This window comes from Poecile atricapillus, chromosome 3 (genome assembly GCF_030490865.1).
Source record: "Poecile atricapillus isolate bPoeAtr1 chromosome 3, bPoeAtr1.hap1, whole genome shotgun sequence".
Taxonomy (NCBI): Eukaryota; Metazoa; Chordata; class Aves; order Passeriformes; family Paridae; genus Poecile; species Poecile atricapillus.
Genome location: NC_081251.1, coordinates 18,344,016 through 18,364,586, shown reverse-complemented (window position 1 = coordinate 18,364,586; position 20,571 = coordinate 18,344,016). Strand labels below are relative to the sequence as shown.

Here is a 20,571-nt window from a genome sequence, read left to right as displayed (position 1 = left end):
TGAGCACAACTGGAATACTTTGTTGGCTTAGGAAAAGACAATTACTTCTTAAACTGCCAGAAACTGAAAGCTTTGTTTGGAGGTGTGCTTAGTCCCCAGAAGAGGCAGTGCCTTGTATTTCCTTCATTAGGTGTCCACAGTGGCTGATTAAACAGCAAATGGCCCTAATAGTTTTTTAAGGAAATCTCAGGCATCATTCTCTAACCAAAGCTGTAGTAGGAAGAATGGGGTCATCTGTGGGAACCGGAAAATGAATTTGGAGAATTGTAATGGAATTAGGAAAAGGAAAGTTGACTTGTGTTTCAAATGGAGCCTTGTATGCATACTTTAAAAGTGCTTCAGATACAAGCTTCATTAAGTATACATTTCCATTCTTTCCAATAAAACAACAGATGTTTCATTCACTCAACAATTTACATGATCTAAAATTTACAATAAATTTAAAAAAGCAATAAACCCCAAAGTTTGAGAAGGAAATTGCAGTAAGAACTAAGAGGTATACTTCATTAAGGACAAAAACATGGAACTAAAGAAACTAAAGCCCATACTGAGGGTGAAGAAGTCAGGAGGCTGTGGCCTTCTCTGAAAAAAATCAGTTTTGACTTTCATTGCAGTCATTAATGTTCATTCTCTGGTGGAGCATATTTCCTGTTTTACTTAACAAAATGTGTATGACCCTAGAGTGTGCTGGCATTTAATGTTCTGTAGGTATCATAAACTGAACTCTAACATTCTTCTACAGTAGCATGACTTTCTTACTTTGTGCAATTGATCTAGCTATGGTAATAACCAGTAATTTTGAACTGTACCTAAATGAAGCATTCCTGCATGAATTGGTTTACACAGAGACTGTCCATTGTAGATAATTTGCATTAAATATATAGTGCTGTTTAAACTCATGTTGGTTACTTTAAAAAAATTACTACAGATACTAGAAAATTTGGAACAAGGCTTAGCTGAAGATGGAAGTATGACTAACATTACACAGGAGAACAGACAAGGTAGGTATTCTTTAAACATTTTTTTCACAGACAGTGTGTTTTTATTGATTGCCTAAGTGTGGCAGAAGTTTTCACAAGACTGCCCCAGACTGCTTAAAGCTGTAGTTTTGTAATCTTATAGCCTACTCAGCCCCTGAAATGATACACCTTGTACTACTTTTTGCTGGAATTAATTTCACAGTTTTGCCTTTGATCAAACTCATGCAATAAATCAATTCTTTTTCTTACTTAGGAAAAACAACATGGCTGTTATCCTTTAGTGGTGAATATATAAGTGTTTTGCTATTACAGCTCGATGGGTGTTTCATCTTAAGCCTTGGCTGACTGACTCGCCTCAAACCTCATGTTTGCCATCCACTTAGTTTTTTCAGATTGAACTACCCCCATACCATGGCTACTCTGGCTTAGGGTGCTGCTGCATAGATGGCTGAGTCTCACTGTAGCTGCATGGTACTTAGACTCCGGAGTCATCTTATGAGGTCATCTGAGTATACTTGAAAATTAGACAAGACATTTTAGGAGGCATTGCTGTAGATTTGTATGGACCCCTCATGCCTAGCAAGTTAAAAACACACACCAAGAAAACAAAAAATTTTCACTTTTAGCTAACAGTCTAAGGAATGTTACCAAGTTCTTTCTAGGAGACCATTCACACAGAGCCCTTGGAAAGTAAAAGTCAGGCTCTGAGATAGGAGAGGCTGGATAGAGTTAATAGCAGAAAAAAATTATAAATAATTACTTTAAACTGTCTTTGTGGAAGGGTGCAGACCTGTCTGAACTATTTTTCCATGTGGTCTTCAATTGGACTGGATGTAAAAGTTGCTTTAATGTGTCACTGTACCTGATGTGATACACCTTCTGAATGCGTCCTAAAATCACAAACACATGTGAGAAGCATATATCACAAAGGTATTTACACATATAGTCAAATGAATACATTTACTACTCTTCTCAAAAGGTTTATGAAACAGGGACATAATCTTACATTGAAATTAGACAGAGCATTTAATGAGTTTCTGTTCTTTTCTCTTGTATCTAATATTCTTTTTGCCTCTGTTCTCCTACTTACTGTTTCCTGTTAGCACCTTCTGCCAGAATTTTTGTCCTCAGCTGCACATCTTTTGTTCTTTAAAACTTTAAAACCAAGGTGTTGGTCTCCCTTTAAGGTGCAAGGACTTTTTCCTAGCTGTATCATTATCCTGTGTCCTGCAGTCTGCTTCACTCATGAGTTACTGGCTCCTTGCTTTTCCTCTCTGCTTCTGCTTCTGAGCTCAGATGGGCTCAGGAGGAGGCATAGTTAGAAAAGCAGCAGCTAGTAGTTATCAAGGGACATAGCTGCAGAAAATTTGGAGAGATTTTTAGATGTCTACTGTGCAGCTGCCTCTAGGTTTAAGACTGCCAAAAAGCCCATGGGACCTTTGCAGAGGCTGTTGACTGCTGTTGTCTGTGGAGGTCAGCCAGGTCTGCTCCCTCTCTGCTTTGTCTCTGCATTTGGAGCTCCAGGAGGCTTAATAATGGGTTTGCTTTTTTTTCATCTGAGACTTGCTGAAGCAAACCTTATTAACTTCATATGAAGACAGCCCTAATTCATTATGGGGATTATGCTTAGCATGTAATTTCCATGCTGCTGATGTAAGGAGGTGCAACACCAATCAACTTACCACGTGCATCTCTTGCCTGGAACAGAGCACCTCATTTGCCAGTTTTTCAGCAGGCAGAGAGATTTAACATTGCACCACTTGCCTGGTAACGCGTTCTGTAAGATGCCAATTTTGTAACTTCACAGTGCCTATTGAAATGAGTGTGGAGTACAGAGCCCTTGATGAAAACAAGGAAAAGCAAATGCTAGAGTGGAAGCATGGCGGCATGGACCTGCAGAGAGTGTTTCAGTAAAACACAGTGATCTGCTGCTGGGTTTTGGTTTTGTTTAGTGCTTTGCAGGGTTTTTTTTTTTTAACCCCTTTCTGCCAGTGCTAAGAAGCCTCATCCCACAGAGCTACAGAATTTCCAGACCTGGTTCCTGTTCGGTTTATAGCACAGGCTGGTGACATCTGGTTTGCATGCTTTCAAGTCCTTTTTTGAGAACTGCAGCTGGTGCTATCTGATCGTTAACATGAAACCTGGATGTCTCCAGTGTAGGAGTCAACATCTAATTTGTTGTCACCTAAGTCCTAAAAAACTGATTGTGGTTACCAAACTACAAGGATGTGCAAAAGAGGAGATATTTACTTAGGTGAAATAATGAATGGCAGTTACTTAATTATGTTCAGATTTTATTGATACCTACAAGGAAAGAAAAGGAATTTGTCATGAAGTATTTGTTCATGGCTTACAGTATCATCTCCATTAGTAGCACTAGGGATGTGTGGTCATGGGGGAATTTCTAAAACATAAAATACAAGGTAAGGTATTGCAGATGAAATACCAGCTTTAGTCTTGGACCCTACATTATAAGCCTCTTTCTGACAAAGATAATTTGAGAATATTCATGGGTTGGATTTTTTTTGTTTTATTGTTGAAGAGGATGGAAAGAGTTTTCCTTTTTAGGAAAGGCAGTAGACATTTCACTCTTATTTGTAATGACTTCTTTGTGTGCTGAAAGAATTATCTGTCTAATCTGCCATGCTTTCATCAGTGACTACATTAATGATACAAATGACTAGTCTCAGTTAACACAATTTGGTTGAAATAGCCTCTTCTCCCTTCCCCCTTTCTCTTTCAAATCATTACAGTGACCTTGACAGCTGATTGACTGAGATACATGTATTTTTCAAATGTCGTAAATTAATAGTCCTAATGTTTATTTTTGAGGATTAGAGAAATATTCCTAGCATTGATCTATGGTACTGTAACACGAGAGAAAATAAGGGTCTGTGTGAACTGTTCTCTTGCAACATCAGGAGTCTGTCTGCAAAGCAAGAGCTAGAAATCTGCTGCAGCTTTTAATGCCTGTAAGCTCCAGGAAAATAGGGAAAGCAGACAAGCTTGGCAGATTTTTTTCAGCATATCTCTCAGCCAGAGGCAAGCACAAACAGTCCCAGACTCAGACATTTCTCACTCTGCATGTTTTGGTTCTGGAATTACATTCTAGCTATGTTTGATTTTTTTAATTTATCACATTTAATGCTGTAGATTACATGTTTTTAAACTGTTGCTCATTATCACTTGAATCCTTTTATGCACCTTTTGTTCTGATGTTGGAAAATGTGTGGCTTATTTTGGTGTTTAATATTTGGCCTGAGCTGAGAGCTGAGTGACTGTCTACTGCTCTGCATTATTGTCTTGTGTATGGTACCCAGAGCTGCTTGAGCAATTCCCTTGGAGAGATGCAGAATTCTCTGGTGCTGCAGCAGGGCTGAGGATTAAAAATTCTAGGCTAAAACCCAGTGGTGTTAACGAGGGGGACCTTTCAAAATCGTAATTCATAGGACCGATAATTGATGGCAAGAAAGAACCTCTAATTTATTTGTGCAAATTCACAAGCTGCTCTTATTTTGCAGCCTCTGTTCAGCTGTGGAGGTCACGTCTGGGCCGGGTGATGTACTCCATGGCAAACTGTCTGCTAATGATGAAGGTACGTGGGTGGCAGAATTGCAGAGGTACCGTATATTCCAGAATAGAATGTCAGAGAAAATGCAAGTGAAATTACTGGTGCAGAGATAAGGGAAGACTACCTGACAGTACATGAAGGTTTTGCTTATTGAAGAATTAATTAGGCTTAATAATGTCTTATTTAATAGATAGCTATTTGCAGTAATGTTCTTTGGGAGCATATCTGTACTTATTTCTCCTCAAATCATCTTAGAGAACATGCAATAACAATACAGAATTTGCATTTTTAAATTGAATTTTTCAAACACTTAACTAAATGCTCTAATTAAAAGCTATTATGTGCTCTGCCTTTTTCAAACTGTGCACTAGGAATGTTGCCCTGTTTGTGAGGCTTAGTAACACTGTAGCTTTTGTATCGGATAGAGATCTGGAACATCTCAACACATCCTCCCTTGTCAACTGATTTCAGTTGTAATATGTCTTCTTTCAAGTTTAAATCCTCACTAGTGGGTAGGGGTGGAAAAGAAAGCAATAAAAGCAAAAGTGACTAGCTTTCACTGCTGATGTTTTCCCCCTTGATTCCTCCTTATGTTTTTTTAACCAGTTATACTCTGTTTGGTGCAACAGTCCTAGCTTCCCCTTGTATTCAGGAAGTAGAAATGAAACGACTTCTGCCAATCATGATGTGGTCAGGAAAACTGGGGTGACGCCATTCTTGCAGCAGACTGCTGTTATCCTGAGCTAAACTGTGCTTTACAAATCAATTAGCAGCAACAGCCTTGCAGCAGGGCTGTCAGCAGTAGAATCTTCACAGGCCAAGATTTGCACTCCTGGCTCCCTGCACTTAGACTCTCGAAGGTCATGCCAGACCTCATCCTCTGATGTTTACTGAGCTAATTCCCAAACAAGGATCCATTCTTAATATTACAATACCTCAAAAAAGTATGGTTTCTTCTTTTTTGTTGTGTTTTTAATATGAGAGCCAGCTATACAGCTTTACATGAAATGGAATATTCTTGTTATTAGAATTAGGGGAAACATACATTTGTTTGCATGATTAAATTGTAATAAGAACAGTTCTGTCTTGCATATAAATAATTGTTCATTAAAATAGTTTGTCTTTTGAAGTAGGTACATGGCAGGTTCATTTTTAAAATCATTCTCTTTTTCAGTAAGCAAGTGAAGAAAAGCATGAGCTGTTATCCTAAACAAAGTAGAATATATAAATAAAAAAATACTGGTATATATATTTTCAAGAACTTCACTTTATTTTTTGATGTGAATTCTTTTTTAATTCGTGTTTTTCATGTGTGCACACAAATTACATGCACACACAGTTCCTCTGGTTTGGTCTTGTTAGGGCTATTTTCTTTGAGTAACAGAAATATTTGTGAATACCAATTATCATCATTTTTTCAGAAATACTGCAGCTCAGATACTTCTTAAGATGACCGGTTGTATTTAGGACCTATCTCACCGCTATTAAATTAGAAATTTATGGTTCACAATAACTTCCAAATTATGCACAACTGCATGTTAATGCATAATTAGTTCCATCCAAAATTTGCATTTCAGTGCATTGGCTGTAGGGTACTTGTGAGTCTCAATTTTCAGGAATATCCCCAGACCATTCAAACATGCAGCAGTACTGCAGTCAACTTCTCTGCCTTCCGGAGTATTCAGCATGAATCGATTCAAATAAGTTTTAAACACACTTTTTTAAGTTCTACCATGAACAATTATATTAATTTAACACGGTTCCACCCGTTTTTGCTGTTGTATCATATACTTCAAAAACTGCAGTTGTTTTTATTCTAGTGTTCCAAGTGTATGCAATTTAAGAAAAAACAGCGATTTCATTCTCGAAGTCATCGCCATCTGTTGCCATCTAGTGACCATTTGCAATATTGCAAGACTATGCTTGATCCCCAAGTACTGTTAAGTGATGGAATACCTTGGGCAAGTAGTTGATGATGATGATAATAATAATAATTTATTAAAGTGAAACTGTGTGACTTTGGTATGAAAAAAAACTCCAAACATATTATCTTACTTTTACTGACCTCTTTCTTTGGCCAAAAAAACTACAGTAGTATTTAACAGGGAACAATCTTGTCAGCATTGACACTTGAAAATTAAAAAAAACTAAGATTAGATATTGGCCCTGTAACTATTTAAATCTCTTTTCATTATCCTCAACCCTTAGGTTTATTTCATGTAATATCTTTTCTGCATTATCTACCTGAATCAAAGAATTCTGTTTATGTAGTACAATGATTTTTGCCTTTTAAAGTATGCCTTATTTGTTTCATAGTTAAACATCTCCTTAAATTTTGAGATGGAAGGGTATATTGTTTTGGAGGTAGTGAGTGAAGGCAAAGTGATTCACCCAGACACAGAAAATCAGTTGTGTCTCCTACAGCCTGGGAATATCTTCCCTAGGTACTGAACTCTGCCTGCTGCGTCCCTTTATCCATGTGACCAGTGACAGTTTGGTAGCAGTTCAAGGCAGTCTTTCTTTCCTGTTCATCTCCCTTTCTTTGTATAACCTTTCTTAAATGGGTTCCACCTTCTTTCTGTGCCCCACTGTTGAACTTAACCAAATGACAAAGAAATGATGGATTGCAGTTGTATCAACTGATATCAAACAGCTTTCCTGTTTCCTGTGAACAAGAGACAACTTAAGGAAAGATGTGGAAATACAGCAGGAGGGGAAGGTGGGTCCAACCTCTCACTGCAGACTTCCATTTACAAGAACTGTTATGTCACTATGAAAGCACATCCTGAATATAGCAGCATGAGGGGAATATTAATTTAACGTACAGCTGATGATGTGCATTGTTTCTTTTCAAAAGTCTATCTGCAAAATGCCTGTCACTTTACTAAATCACCATGGAAGTGTCTTAAAAACTTTCTAAGTTCTTCTCATCTGAGCTAAAATCGCTTTTGACATTATCTTACAGACTTTTATCTCTCTGAGGAATAAACACTTAAGAGTTTTCCATATATATTATAAATGCACTCTAATTAAAGGCACATTTTGTGCTTTTTAGTTTTCTTCACTGTTGTGTTAGCTTTTGTAGAGCTTCTCCTTCATAAAAGAAAAGTATTAGAATTTATTTTAATCTGGGTATAATACAATTAAAATGGTACCAAGAAGGAGGTAACAGCTTGTGCTAGTGACACAAGAGACTGATGCCTGAGGACTTCGGTTCTTCTATGATTTAAAGGAGAAAGACTGCATGAATCATCATGTCTTTTGCCTGAATGCTGCAGTACAGCTCTCTGGATTCATAGCACTGTGAATCTCTGCTTTCATAACCCTTCCACAACTGCACTAGATAGAGAGGAAGGATAAGTTAGTTATCCCTGTCCTCTCTCCCCAGAACCTGAACTATCCACTCCTTGTCTGAAGTCTATTGAGATAGACTGTATGGAGGTTTTTAGTCTAAGGTTCCTTGAACTTACTCTCACCATTCTACACATCTTGGTCATTTATGCTTATTTCTAATTAAGTACTTAAGGTGGTGATGAGGGAAATATGAAAATGTGTAATGCAGTGACCTTGAAGGGAAGTGAAGTTATACTGTGCTGCATTGAAGGAAAAATATACTCCAGCAAGTAGGTCCAGTGGCTTCTTAGAACTATTTTGGATTAGTATAGGTAATGTTAGCCCCAAATTTTCATAATAAAAGAGGTATTGAGTTATAAAACAATAGGCCAATTCTCATTTATATCCTAAATAGTGTAATTTCAGACCTTCTGGGATTTTTTTGCAAAGGTGTGGAAAATTGAAAGGCTCTTAATCTTTTTCAATTAAAGACCATGACAGTATGTCACCACATCTCTAAGTCTTAAGATCACAAGCTGTAATCAGGGTTTTTACTGGCAATACTTAATATGTTTTACTCCTCATAACCACACCTTGTATCAATCAAGACTTCATTCCTCAGAGATGGTGTGTATTTATCATTCCATCAGACAATCTCTGTTGTATTATGTCACATTAGCAAAACAGTGAATGACAACCGTCTTTAGTAAGTGAGACCAAATATCATCTATTTTACAGTGTGTTCCATCAGAAGGAACTGTCAGATAAGATGCCTCTATAACTCACCACAGAACAGTAGGATATTCAAGAAATCTCCTAATGCTTTCATCATAGTGTGGGGAGGATAATAAATGCATATTAAACTCACTGTGGGATCCATGGGTGACCACAGAATGAGATTGTATTTAGAAGTGAGCCTAGATGCAATGATGTTTCACAGTTTCATCCTCAGGCCATCCTTGCTTTTGCCTCTGGACTTAAATAATTTAGTCTCTTGTCATCTCATGGAAAAAATGGGTCCTATTCCTGTGGCAGATACTGTAAGGCATGGGGTGGGTAAGCAGAGGTGTGATGTGCTGTGCTGTTGTATGGAAAGAGGATGCAGTGACCACCAACAGAGTGCATACACTCTTAATGTTCACCTCTAGTCTCACATTTCAGGAGTTGTCAGTGTTTATGTGCTTATAGTTGTAATGCATATGGTGTTGGAGAAAAGGACAAGGAGTGCAGAAAAGGAGGAGGGTTTCATTCCCTGGCTAGTCCAAACCCATGAAGCCCCTGCAGTATGGGCCTCTGTTACCACTGAAGATGGATAGATCACACGGACACAGGTTGAGGTGTGGTGAAGAGAAGAGAAAGTTTATTTTTCCTCCCAGGATTTATAGGCTTGTGACCACAGCCAGGGATTGGGTGGTCAGGATAACACTTTCTCACTGCACTGGCCATGAGAGATGTCTATCACAAGACGTGTAACAGAAAGAATGTACACATATCTATGTTTACAGTTACTGTCCTGGGAAAGTCTTTAGAAAACTATGTTAGCAAGCTCAGAAGCTGAGTTTTCAGGGCGACAGGCCTCTAAGACTTGGCTGCTTGTCCCTACCAAGGCTGGCTGCTATGTACAAGAGGGAGCCTGTGCTGCTGTGATGGTGCAAACACTGCCCACTCGTGCAGCTTCTTGTGGCTGAGGCTTTTCTGCAGTCAGTTCATGCTAAGCTGTAGACTAAGCTGGCAGAAGCACTTATCTATCAACTTGATGCATGGTCTCCTGGGAGTTGTTTATGCAGCAGTTTGGGGATGTGACTGCAGAGTCACAATCCCTCATGGTTCTGCTGTGCATCTTTGTTGTGTAGCCAGAGCCTTAGAGTGTGCACAAGAGTGAGCACTGGGTAAAGGGGCAGCTTTAGAACCACAGAATTTGATACAAGAAAATTATTTCTCTAGTGACTACATTTGATGCTTGAAGGGATAAAAATCACAGTTCTAGACAGTCCTTCAGATTTAGTAGGTTATACTGTTGGAAGAATTAATAGGTACTACAGTTATGTCTGGGGTTCCTCTAAAGAGCTAGATCAAAAGGTCCCTATTCCAAGTTTTGTATGCCTAACACAGTCGTACTCCATGATGAATGAAATCCTTTACTGAGAGCTGTTAAAATGAAAATTGAAGTTTTTCTAAATCATAAACATGAAAAATTGTGGTTGCTTTAATTTCATCACATTTGAGTTGTGAATGATAAATACAGCAGCATTTACATAAATATACTTGTGTATGTGGCACATTGGTTTTCCTCTGAACTCTTTTTATTACCAGTAATAAGAGTGAACTTGTCATGGCACATTAAAATTGTAATAAACTTTAAATTTTAATAATTAATTGTTCAGAATTAATCATTATACCCACAATATATAAGTTGTTTGCAAAATAAAGGTCCTGCAGAGGGCTTTCCTGAGCTGTTTGACTCATCTCCTACTAATACAAGACATGTAATTTCTCTCATATACAGATCACACTCCAAAGACATATTTTTTTGTTTGTGTGAAACAATATGTTTCAAATAGAATGGTTTGGGTCAGAACAGACCTTTCAAGGTCATCTAGTCTAACTTACCCCTGCATGCACTGGGACCTCTTGAACTGGATTGGGTTACTGAGAGCACCAACCAATCTGACCTGGAATGTTTCCAGGGATCGAGCATTCTCCGTATCTCTGGGTAGCCCATTCTATATTTCATTGCCCTCATTGTAAAAAATTCATTCCTTATACCTAGTCTAAACCAACCCTCTTTTAGGTTCAAACCATTAGCCCTTGTCCTATCACAACATATATAATAAGCCCATTTCAGGTACTGAAAGGCTGCAGTGAGGTCTCCCCAGGGCCTTTTCCTCCAGGGTGAGCAACCCCAACTCTCTCAGCCTTCTTTCTTTAGAAATGTTCCAGACCTCTGACCATTTTTGTTGCCCTCCCCTAGACCTGCTCCAACACATTCATGTGTTTCCTGTGCTGAGGACTTCAGAACTGGATAGAGGGTTTACTCCTTTTAAGTGCATCCTCAAGAAAAGAAATTAATTACACCTACGGAACATTGCTTCCTCAAACCAAGCAGGAGATGAAGAAAAACAAATCTTTACTAGTAGTTGTGATCACATTAGGGACAAGTAAAATGAGTACTGTAATTTGAGTAAGAATAATGGTTGGGCAGAGAGTATCCCAAGATGTCTGTGTAGTTTTGTAAGATGATTCTCCATTGTCCTTTGCTTTCTTTGCTACTAATTTACAATTCTTAGTATTAAGTTGAAGGGCAGGACTGTTGGGAAGCACCAAAGTATTACAGCACAGAGAGTCTTTGCTTGGCCTGGGCCTTGTAAGTGAAGGCAGGTGCTCTCTGCCTCTGCTCACATTTTTCCAGGCTGCAGCACCTGAGGCTGGTACAGCCCTGTGCCAGTGGACATTCCTACAGCTACAGCCTGTCTCAGCACAGAGCATGGGCAGTGCCTCTCACCTCTGCCTGCCAAACCATGTGGCCAGGCTCTGAAAGACATGTCCTGTTGATGTCATTAAATTACTGCAGTTCAAACATGAAACAGCTGAACTGCAGGAACCAGTCACATGGGCATTTCTTTCTAGTGGGAAATGGGACCCATTTGCTTAATCTTCTGTCACTGGTCCTTAGCTGGAGGGTATACTGGCATTTCATCTTGAGAAAACAGATCTTAATGCTGCACCCTGCCAGCATGGCCTTCCTGCAGACTTGGTGTCACTTGCAAAGCTTTCTGGAGATCAGAACCAGTCCTCCCCACACTTAGTTTTAGCTCAGATGTGTTTTCTATTTAGATTACTTGCTTTTATGCAGTAAAAAAAACCCAACAATTCAGGTAGAGGAAGGGAAAATGTCTTGTTTCCCTTGGTAGTAGTGCTAGTTTGTCACCTGAAGATGTACAGGAATTGCAGTTTCTGTCACGTGATGTTTTTCACAAGAGCATGTACACAGGCATTTCACAAAGCTTTAGAATGTAGGAATGTAGTTTGTTAAACCATGTAAATTATACACATATTTGGAAGATGAGACACTTCTCAAGTGTGTGTACCCCCAGTCACACAGAAGGTGCTTGACTTTCATTCTAAATCATAATCTAAGATGAAGAGTAAATGAAGAGGTTTAGTTTGTGGCATTTAGCTCCAAAAAGAATATGATCCTGTTAACAAAAAAAAAAAGACCCCTGTGTATGCAGTGCCAGTATAACTGAGAAAAGACCAATGTAGTCAGCTACTAGTGCCTTCAATGATTGATAGAAATTCTGTCCCACTGACATGTTGCAAATACTTTAATTCTGTTGGAGTAGGTCTTTACAAAGAAGGTGACACAAAGGCTGAAGTATTCTGAGCTTAAATACCTGACTGTATGCTTTTTACCCTTAGGATTACGTGCTGGCTGTAGATGCTTACCACTCTGTCATCAAGTATTACCCACAGCAAGAACCTCAGTTGCTGAGTGGAATTGGAAGGATTTTCCTTCAGGTATGCATTTTATTCTAAATTTGCTAGGTAATACTGCTGTTGATAGCTACATAGAGAATAATTGTTGCATTTAAAACTATAGCTGTTTTTGTAGGGCACACGTCAAATTGTCGAGGCAGTGCTCAAGACAAAAAGCCTTCTACTGTGTCCTATTAGATATAGTTAGGAAATATGAAGCACCTATAGTAGTACAAGTGCATTAGCAAACAAAGAACATGCTGGAGAAAGTTATACTAGTATTTTATTCAAAGAGTGACATTCTGCTTTCCCTAAAACTAAGGGTAAAGCTCCCATTGACATCAGTGAGACAGAATTTCACTAAAAATCTCATGTCTCACTACCTCAGACTGCATGCAACTCTCAGTCACACTGTATAACTGCCATCTTCATCTGGAAAAAATTTAAGAGTGTTCTTCTTTTATCCAGACCATATTCCTGAGAAGACAGGGGAGGAGAGCAACTTAAAAGAAAAAGACAGTATACAGAAAAGTATAATAAATGTCCATGTTACTGTATTTAATGATAAATAAAAATAGATGTCTTTTTATTTTTCATAAAAATGATGCATCTAAATAGGTATCTGATTTTTTTAATTTTTAGTATCTCACAAGTTCTTTGCAGTTCTTTTGTATTTCTGATACTGATAATTCAAACTTTTCCTCTTTTATCTACTTACTTTTATAATTAATGATAAATCTAATTTTGAATTGTCAGGTATTTACAAATTATCTTATTTGTGACATTCCTTCATAAAATTACATTGAAATTGAGTCATTTGCTCTTAATAGGTAATTATTAACATTGCTTGTTTGAAATCATAGAATGTCATTCAAATTCAATCATGGATTTTCAGTTCTCAGCAGGAGCATGGTTTCACAATGTGTTAGACATGTCTGTCTTTAAAAGTCTCTAGTTTAAAGTGGATCTCCATCACTAAGGAGCAATTTTATGGTATTGGCAGCATGCATTAATTATTACCTAAATAGGGAACATAATAATTATGCATATTAAAAAATGGCTCTGTAAATATACTAAAGGAAATACAAATTATTCATAGTTCTGGTCTTACTGGGAAAATAGCTGGGTATGTTACTTGCACTGCCTTTCTGACAAGAGTGTCTGCCCTGATGTCACACCCAAGGTCTGTTTGTCGTTCCATTTGCTATGGAGAAATATTCACTTCCATGAGGAAAGCATCTCCTAAATTACAGAAGCATTTGAAATCACTGACCTCCACAATACTGGCTGTGACAATGGGCCTCCAGTTCTGAGGGGTTTTGCTGTCAGATCTGGACATAGCAAAAGGGGTTATGAGGAGTCCTTGATATTTTCATGTGACCTAGATAGAAGTTAAAAATAATATTATTTCTAAATGCAAGGTTTTCCTTTCTTCTAGCACCTTAAGGAGATAAGGTTTTATTGTCTTGTTGTCTTTTTCTGTGACAAAATTTTCAGCTCTGTCTGGGGATTGCTAGTGCAACAGATGTAAGATTTTTGATACATTAAGAGAAATAGGCAGTGTCCACCTGGACAAATCAAAAATCAAAACTAAGCCGTTTGAATTAAAGAAAAATAAATGTATTGCAGTCTTGGGCATCATAATTTTGGTAAGATCACTCTGTGGTAAGTGTGTACTGTTGACAAGGCAATCTCTGGAAAAAGAATAAAATGTCTTGCAGGTAAAACAGAAAAGCAATTTTCTCATATTCAAATGTCACAACTTCTCAAAAACAAGTAGTAATTCCCAAATAACCTCAGACTGTGCTGCTAACTTTGAACATTTACCAAGAGAGGCGTAAGGCAGCCAGATTCCAGTTGCTTATGAGTCACAGACACTGTTTGACAGTAGACATCACACATATGAAGCAAAGCAATAAAGTAAAGTAGAGTGTAATTCAGGAGTTTAACAGAAAAAAGTTGCAACCTTTTTCATCATGTAAAACTTTGCTTTACTTTATTTTTTCTTAATTACCTTAAGACCTCATGTCCTCTTTATCTTCACATGTATGTGGAACATAAGGAGGTCTAGATCTGATGTAAGGCCTTTGGCTGTTGCCTTAAGAAATGGGAAATGAGAATTATAGAAGTGCAGAATGCAGGAAAAGAGAGAGTCTATCACAAAGAAATTTTCATAAGGACTGTAATTCTTTCAGCAGTCATCTGACCTGTAAAACAGAAATTCACATGAAATAGAGAAAGAGTGAATACATTTCAGTCTCTAGGATTATATTGTGTAGCTCTCACTGTCTGACCTACCCAAAATTTCCATTTGAATAAGTAAGTTAAGAAAAAATTTTAAAAGCTGCCTGACCTTACCCTCTGCAATAAAATGCTGTAAAACTAAGTCAAAAGCAATAAAAAATTTCTAGGAAAAAAATAATCTTTGTTTCCAGACAAACAACAAAGTTAAGCACATAGTATATTGAAGACTCCTCGTTAGAGAGTATGATTATTTGAGGTTAACAGTAGAATTTTCATTTTTATTTGATGTGCTAATTATTGTTAGATACTGGTTATACTTTCTGAACTAAGTTAAATAAGTGATAAAGTGATGAATAAGTGATAAAGACCACTTAAATTGGCTAAATTACTTTAATGACTAATTAAAATTAGTTACTTCTTTTAAATGATCTTTCCCACCAAAATTTCTTAAAAAGTAAAATGTTTTCCCTCTGTGGGAAAAATGAGATTTAAGGGTTCAGCATGTTTGCTGAGAAGATCTGCTATGAAATCAGAACTATTCATGATCACAAATAATGTGTGATTAGTATCAAAGCATACTAGATTTGGACTCATCAAGCGCCCAGGAGAACAAACTGGTAGCTTGTTTTAGAAATTGATTGTTCTCATGCGTAAGGGATTCCCAGTCTAAAACTACTCAAGGACAGATTCATTTGCACTTCACCAGCATTATCTTCTAGTTAAGTGTAATTATTTTCTTGGTGATTTACATTTTTAGTGGGATTTATAGAGAGAAACTGTATCCTTTGTCAATATAACTGAATGTATGGTATTTTAGAATGAATAATATTTATTTTGTTTTGAGTCCAGTTACATAACATCTGGGAGAAATGCATCTGTTTCTTTAGAAAAGACTATTAGTGGGTATTCCAGAAATGCTTGGTAGATGGACAGACTGCAGTGTTCAATTGGATTATCTAAACCTAAAGAAGAATAATTTCCTTATGTTGACAAGGGATGAGTCTTGTGGTTAGAGGTAAAGCAGAATCTGTTACATCAGTGGTGTTAGTAGGGCTTCAGCTTTGGCCACAGCTTTGGCTGCCACTGTGATACTCCCATAAGCAAATTGGGAAGAAATGTAGATGTAGCTTTCAGATGGATGGATGTTTGCTGTCTCTGAAAAGTGCAGTTGGAAAGTAATTTGCTGATGACTAGAAGGACTTGCTAGATGATCTTTTCCACAAGGATCTCTTTAGGGTTTGTAGTGTTTGTATTTTTTGGTTAGGTAGTACTGTATGATGAAATGTGAAGCATGCTTGTAAAATATACAGATGATGCCAAGCTGGGAGTGGTACAGATACTATGAAGGGCAGTATCAGAATGCAGAATAATCTTGACAAGTTGAGAATCTGAAATGTTAAATTGGCTGTGATTCAAACAGCAAAGGCAGAATGCTACCAAGGACTGGGAGTAACACAAATACATAATGAGAAGCAACAACAAGCCTATTTCCTTTAGAAGGGAAATAGGCTGAGAGTAAGAAAACTACATAAGGGTAAACAAATTGGACTTCCAGATACTTGGCATAAAAGCAAAATTCATATTCACGTGTGAAATATGAAGTGATTCCTGCTTCTCACTGCTGGTGAGAGATCAGTTGGATTGTGGAGACTTCTTATGTGGGCACTCACAGAGGATGTGAAGTAACAGGAGAGAGTTCAGAGAATCCAGAAAGCATTATCTCATATTCTATGAGAAAGGGATAAACACTGCTTTGCCTGAAAATTGATCCTCATTCTAGATGGGAAAGAAAAAATTTTCAAGTATGCAAAAGACTGTAAAAAAAGAGGAGTTTTACATTCTTCACTATCACTATGGACAGGACAAAAAGCTGAGGTTAAAAGTGCAGTAAGACAGAAAGTGTTTTCTAATGCTAGGGCAATTTAAGAATTCTGGATTAAGTTTCCTAGTAAGATTCAGATGTGTAATATCCACCATCTGAGAGATTTAAGGCGACTTCAACACTTTTGTCACAAACATTTTTCACAGTGTTTTTAAATAAATGGGTGGTCTCTTGAGGGCCCCCTTGAATGTCCCCACCTGAGGACTGCCTGGTTTCCATGGTTTTATGCTTCTGAACTAGTTTAATTTTACTCCTTTTGAGAGATTCTGTTAGATTTATTTCACCCAGTAGTGAGTTTTCATCTTCTTCCATCTCTCCAGCTCAAAAAATATGCTGCTAACTCATTTTCCAAATAAGTGGCCTTCTTCAAGTATTTTTTCATCTCAAAGAGCAATGTATGTGACACACCTTTTTTTAGAAACCCCCTTCCCCATTCCAGTCCCCATCAAATCTGTATTTCTTTATGCCAGTTTTCAAATCTCTCATTCCTTCATCCTTCTCCAGTCACTCTTTGGTGGTTTTTTAATCTGCAATTGGACCATCTTCCCAATACCCTCAGTGGCCCATTGTATTTAAGTTGTTTTCTGACATGTGGTGTGATGCACTGAAATCATTCTGTGGCCCCTGGCTGCGACCCAGAGGCTGTGGGTTACCCAGGTGTGGGTCCTGTGCTACATATGAGGTCACTGGTGTCTCTCTTCCTGTGGACTAATGCCCAGTCTCACTGGAAGTAACTCTGACCTTTTCTCATTTTCAGCTACTTTTCTGAACTGTGGAGTTAGTTACAACAAAGGGACTAAATGAGGATATGGGGCCTCCTTTCCCTACAGTCCACGAGTGCTCCACAGCCCCCAGCTGAGAAACTGCTTTGGGCAAACTTGGCATGCTTTTGGGGTGCTTTTCATGACCTTAACATGGCTCTTCAAGTACATTGTTTGGTAACAGGTGTTACCCGGTCACCTTGGTGTAAAGAGATTGATAACGGACTTTGATATATTATGTATGGTTTTGTGTCCTTATAAGGTATAATCAGGATGTAGCTCTTTTCTTCTTATTATGGTAACTTACTTATGATTTTTCTGTCTAGATTGGAGACATAAAAACTGCAGAAAAATATTTTCAAGATGTTGAGAAAGTGACTCACAAATTGGATGGACTACAGAGCCAAATTATGGTTTTAATGAACAGGTAGATATTTTAATAGCTAAATAAAACTTCTTAAAATGTAGTTCTAACAGTATGAAAGGTGATCATTAAACTACCCTTGAGACAACCCTGTTCTCTTTCTCTTTTTTATGGAACATCATCTGTCATAAGTGAGACTGACTGGCATACAGACTCAGGAGATCTCTATAACTTGGTACAGACGTATTATCCTGCATTGAAATTGTGATCTTTCAGTTGATTTTACAAAGTTTTTTCTCATTCTTTCAGGCACTGCATACTTTCACTGTGTTTTTTCAGTATACGTTTGCATAAATAACTCTTAGGAGAGGAGAAGTTATTTTGGGCAGTTATCCTACAATCAGATCTGCCAGGAGAGTATCACCCAGTAGCTTCAAAGGATGCTTGAATACACTGTAGTAAATAGAGCTCTGTGGTGGGGGACTTACTTTGCAATGGTTAGCACATTGGCTAAATATATTTAGAAGATACTATTCAAAAGTGCTCTGAAAATTATATGGCTGATTTCAAGAAGAGAAATAATTCTGGGAAGAGAATATCTGCATTTAAATTAAATTTAAATTAATAAAAACACAATGAAGACTGTTGGTTTCATAGGCAAAAAATACAATAGCTGAGTGATCCAAGTTGTCATTCCATTTGTCTATAAATCAGCGTCTCCTTCACACTGTGGAGAACAAATGTCAGAAACTCTCACATCTGTAACAGGAAAAATAAAAAATGGTGTCCATTCTTTTTTAAATGTATTATTACCTTGGGTTTTTGAGAACTCATTTATTTGTCACTTACTTTCTAGAGCATTTCTCTACCTTGGTCAGAATAATTTTGCAGAAGCTCATCGATTTTTCACAGAAATTTTAAGGATCGACTCATCAAATGCTGTGGTAAATCTTCAAATTGCTACATATATAATGAACACCTAAATTATTCTCATAATACTTCATGCATGGATTTAATTAGTACCCTGAGTATGCTCAGAGCTTTACAGAAAAATGGGATGTGGCATGTGTGCCAAAAGGTTTACAGTATACATAAGGATAAAATAAAATATGGGATGGGAAGTTAAGAACCAGTCTGTATGAAGGGCATGAATACTTAGGCATGCATGTAGAAATTCTGAGACACTCTTCTTTTATGGGATCTTTGTGAAAGCACTTTTTTTTGCATTCACTGTTTTTAGCATAGACTTGCATGTCAGAAAAAGAAACGGCAGCTGCCAACGTGTATAAAATTAACTTGATTTCACACAACATTGAAAGGATATTGTAATTTTAAACATGACATTTTTAACACATTGCATGTAAGAGCCTTGAGTTCCTGTCACAAGCTGAGATCAAAGAGCTGTTTATTTACCTTTGGGTTTCCTACACCTGGAAGTTTTCAGTGCAGGTCATGTAAGAGGGTTCCTGAGAAGTCAGACAGCTTACCCCCAGTAATCTGTTCCAAGGCCATTTACAGACTGAAGGGACTGACTTTAAGGAATACATGAATTGCATTATTTTGCAAGCCATAAAATAGTGTGTATTATAAATCACACAAGTTCAGTAAGGTTTCCTGAATGGACAGAAGAATATGTTATCCTAAAAGGCCATGTTCTTCCTTTATCTGCAGCTTTCAGAATATATTAAAGTTTCTGCTGCTAAACATGCTATATCACTTCGTACCGTTGGAATCTTTCAGTAACTCATAAAATCCATTTTGTGTGGTAAGGAAAATGGAACCTGACTTGATCATTTATGATGTATTTAGACTGCCCTATCTGCTAGACTTACGTGAAGTCACTTGTAGATGCCTTTGTGATAAGAAAGTATCTTCCTGTTGCTTATGTGGACATGTAAGCCAGAGGGAGAAAAACACTTCTGAAAATATAGTGAAGTAATTTAAAAAAAAAAATCTGTGAAAATGACTGCATGTAGAGGCTCATGTCGTTTCTGAAATTTGTTTCACTTGGCTTTCAGAATTAACTGACTAATTATACTATATTATATATATACTATTTCTATTTCATTTTAGACTCTATCTTTTAGAGTTTCAGCTCTTAGAAGTCAGCAGGTCCTACTGGCAGAGGGTAAATCTTGAGAATTATAAGAAAAGTATAGCATTGTGTAACTGATAATGTATTTTAGTTTTGCACACGTATGCAGAATAGTAATTCTTAGCATACAGTAAGTATGTTGTAACTGCAGATGCTAGACTTCTTTCCCTTCTCTCTCATTATCTGTAAATACATACATATATATTTATAAACACATTATTTATTTACAATGTGTTTTTCACTAGGCTAACAACAATGCTGCTGTTTGTCTTCTTTACCTGGGGAAACTGAAGGATTCCCTGCGGCAGTTGGAAGGAATGGTTCAGCAGGACCCTCAACACTACCTACATGAGAGTGTCCTCTTCAACCTGACCACTATGTATGAACTGGAGTCATCTCGCAGTATGCAGAAGAAGCAGGCACTTCTAGAGGCTGTAGCTATCAAAGAGGGTGATAGCTTTAATACTCAGTGTCTCAAGTTAGGATAGATCATTTCCAACTGATTTTTTTCCAGCAAGGATGATTTTTTTAATTGTATATACTCTCGCTAATGTGTAAATGTGAAATAAAATCTATTCAATTACAAATATTTAGTGGCATTACTACAGAACCTGTCATCTCTAACAGGCCTGTCATTGCAAAGACTGTGCTTAAAGTCAGCTTCATCCCTACAGGTCTGTTACCATCCAGTTACTACTCATTACAGTGCACTATTTTATATCTATATCTATATATATATATATATGTATGTGTGTATGTATGTATGTATATATATTTGTACAGTCAACTACTCAGATTCTTTTATGAGAAAAACTGAATTTAACCTTTTATTGTCTTGATTTTAAGTAGTCAGTGAGCAAGCCAC

At 37.4% G+C, this 20,571-nt stretch overlaps 1 protein-coding gene across 3 annotated transcripts in view; it reads left to right on the top strand.

Annotated features, from left to right (window-relative positions):
• Nucleotides 1-20,295, top strand: part of TRAPPC12 (trafficking protein particle complex subunit 12) — a 50,542-nt gene extending 30,247 nt beyond the window's left edge. For 2 of the 3 annotated variants that reach the window (XM_058835146.1, XM_058835147.1), the window contains exons 7-12: nt 929-1,001; nt 4,502-4,575; nt 12,304-12,402; nt 17,574-17,674; nt 18,468-18,555; nt 19,952-20,295. In XM_058835146.1, the coding sequence (XP_058691129.1) occupies nt 929-1,001; nt 4,502-4,575; nt 12,304-12,402; nt 17,574-17,674; nt 18,468-18,555; nt 19,952-20,194 (678 nt within the window). In that variant the 3' untranslated portion in view covers nt 20,195-20,295. The remainder of the gene's footprint in view (nt 1-928; nt 1,002-4,501; nt 4,576-12,303; nt 12,403-17,573; nt 17,675-18,467; nt 18,556-19,951) is intronic. The other variant, XM_058835148.1, reaches the window with a different exon arrangement.
• The last annotated feature ends 276 nt before the right edge of the window (nt 20,296-20,571 follow it).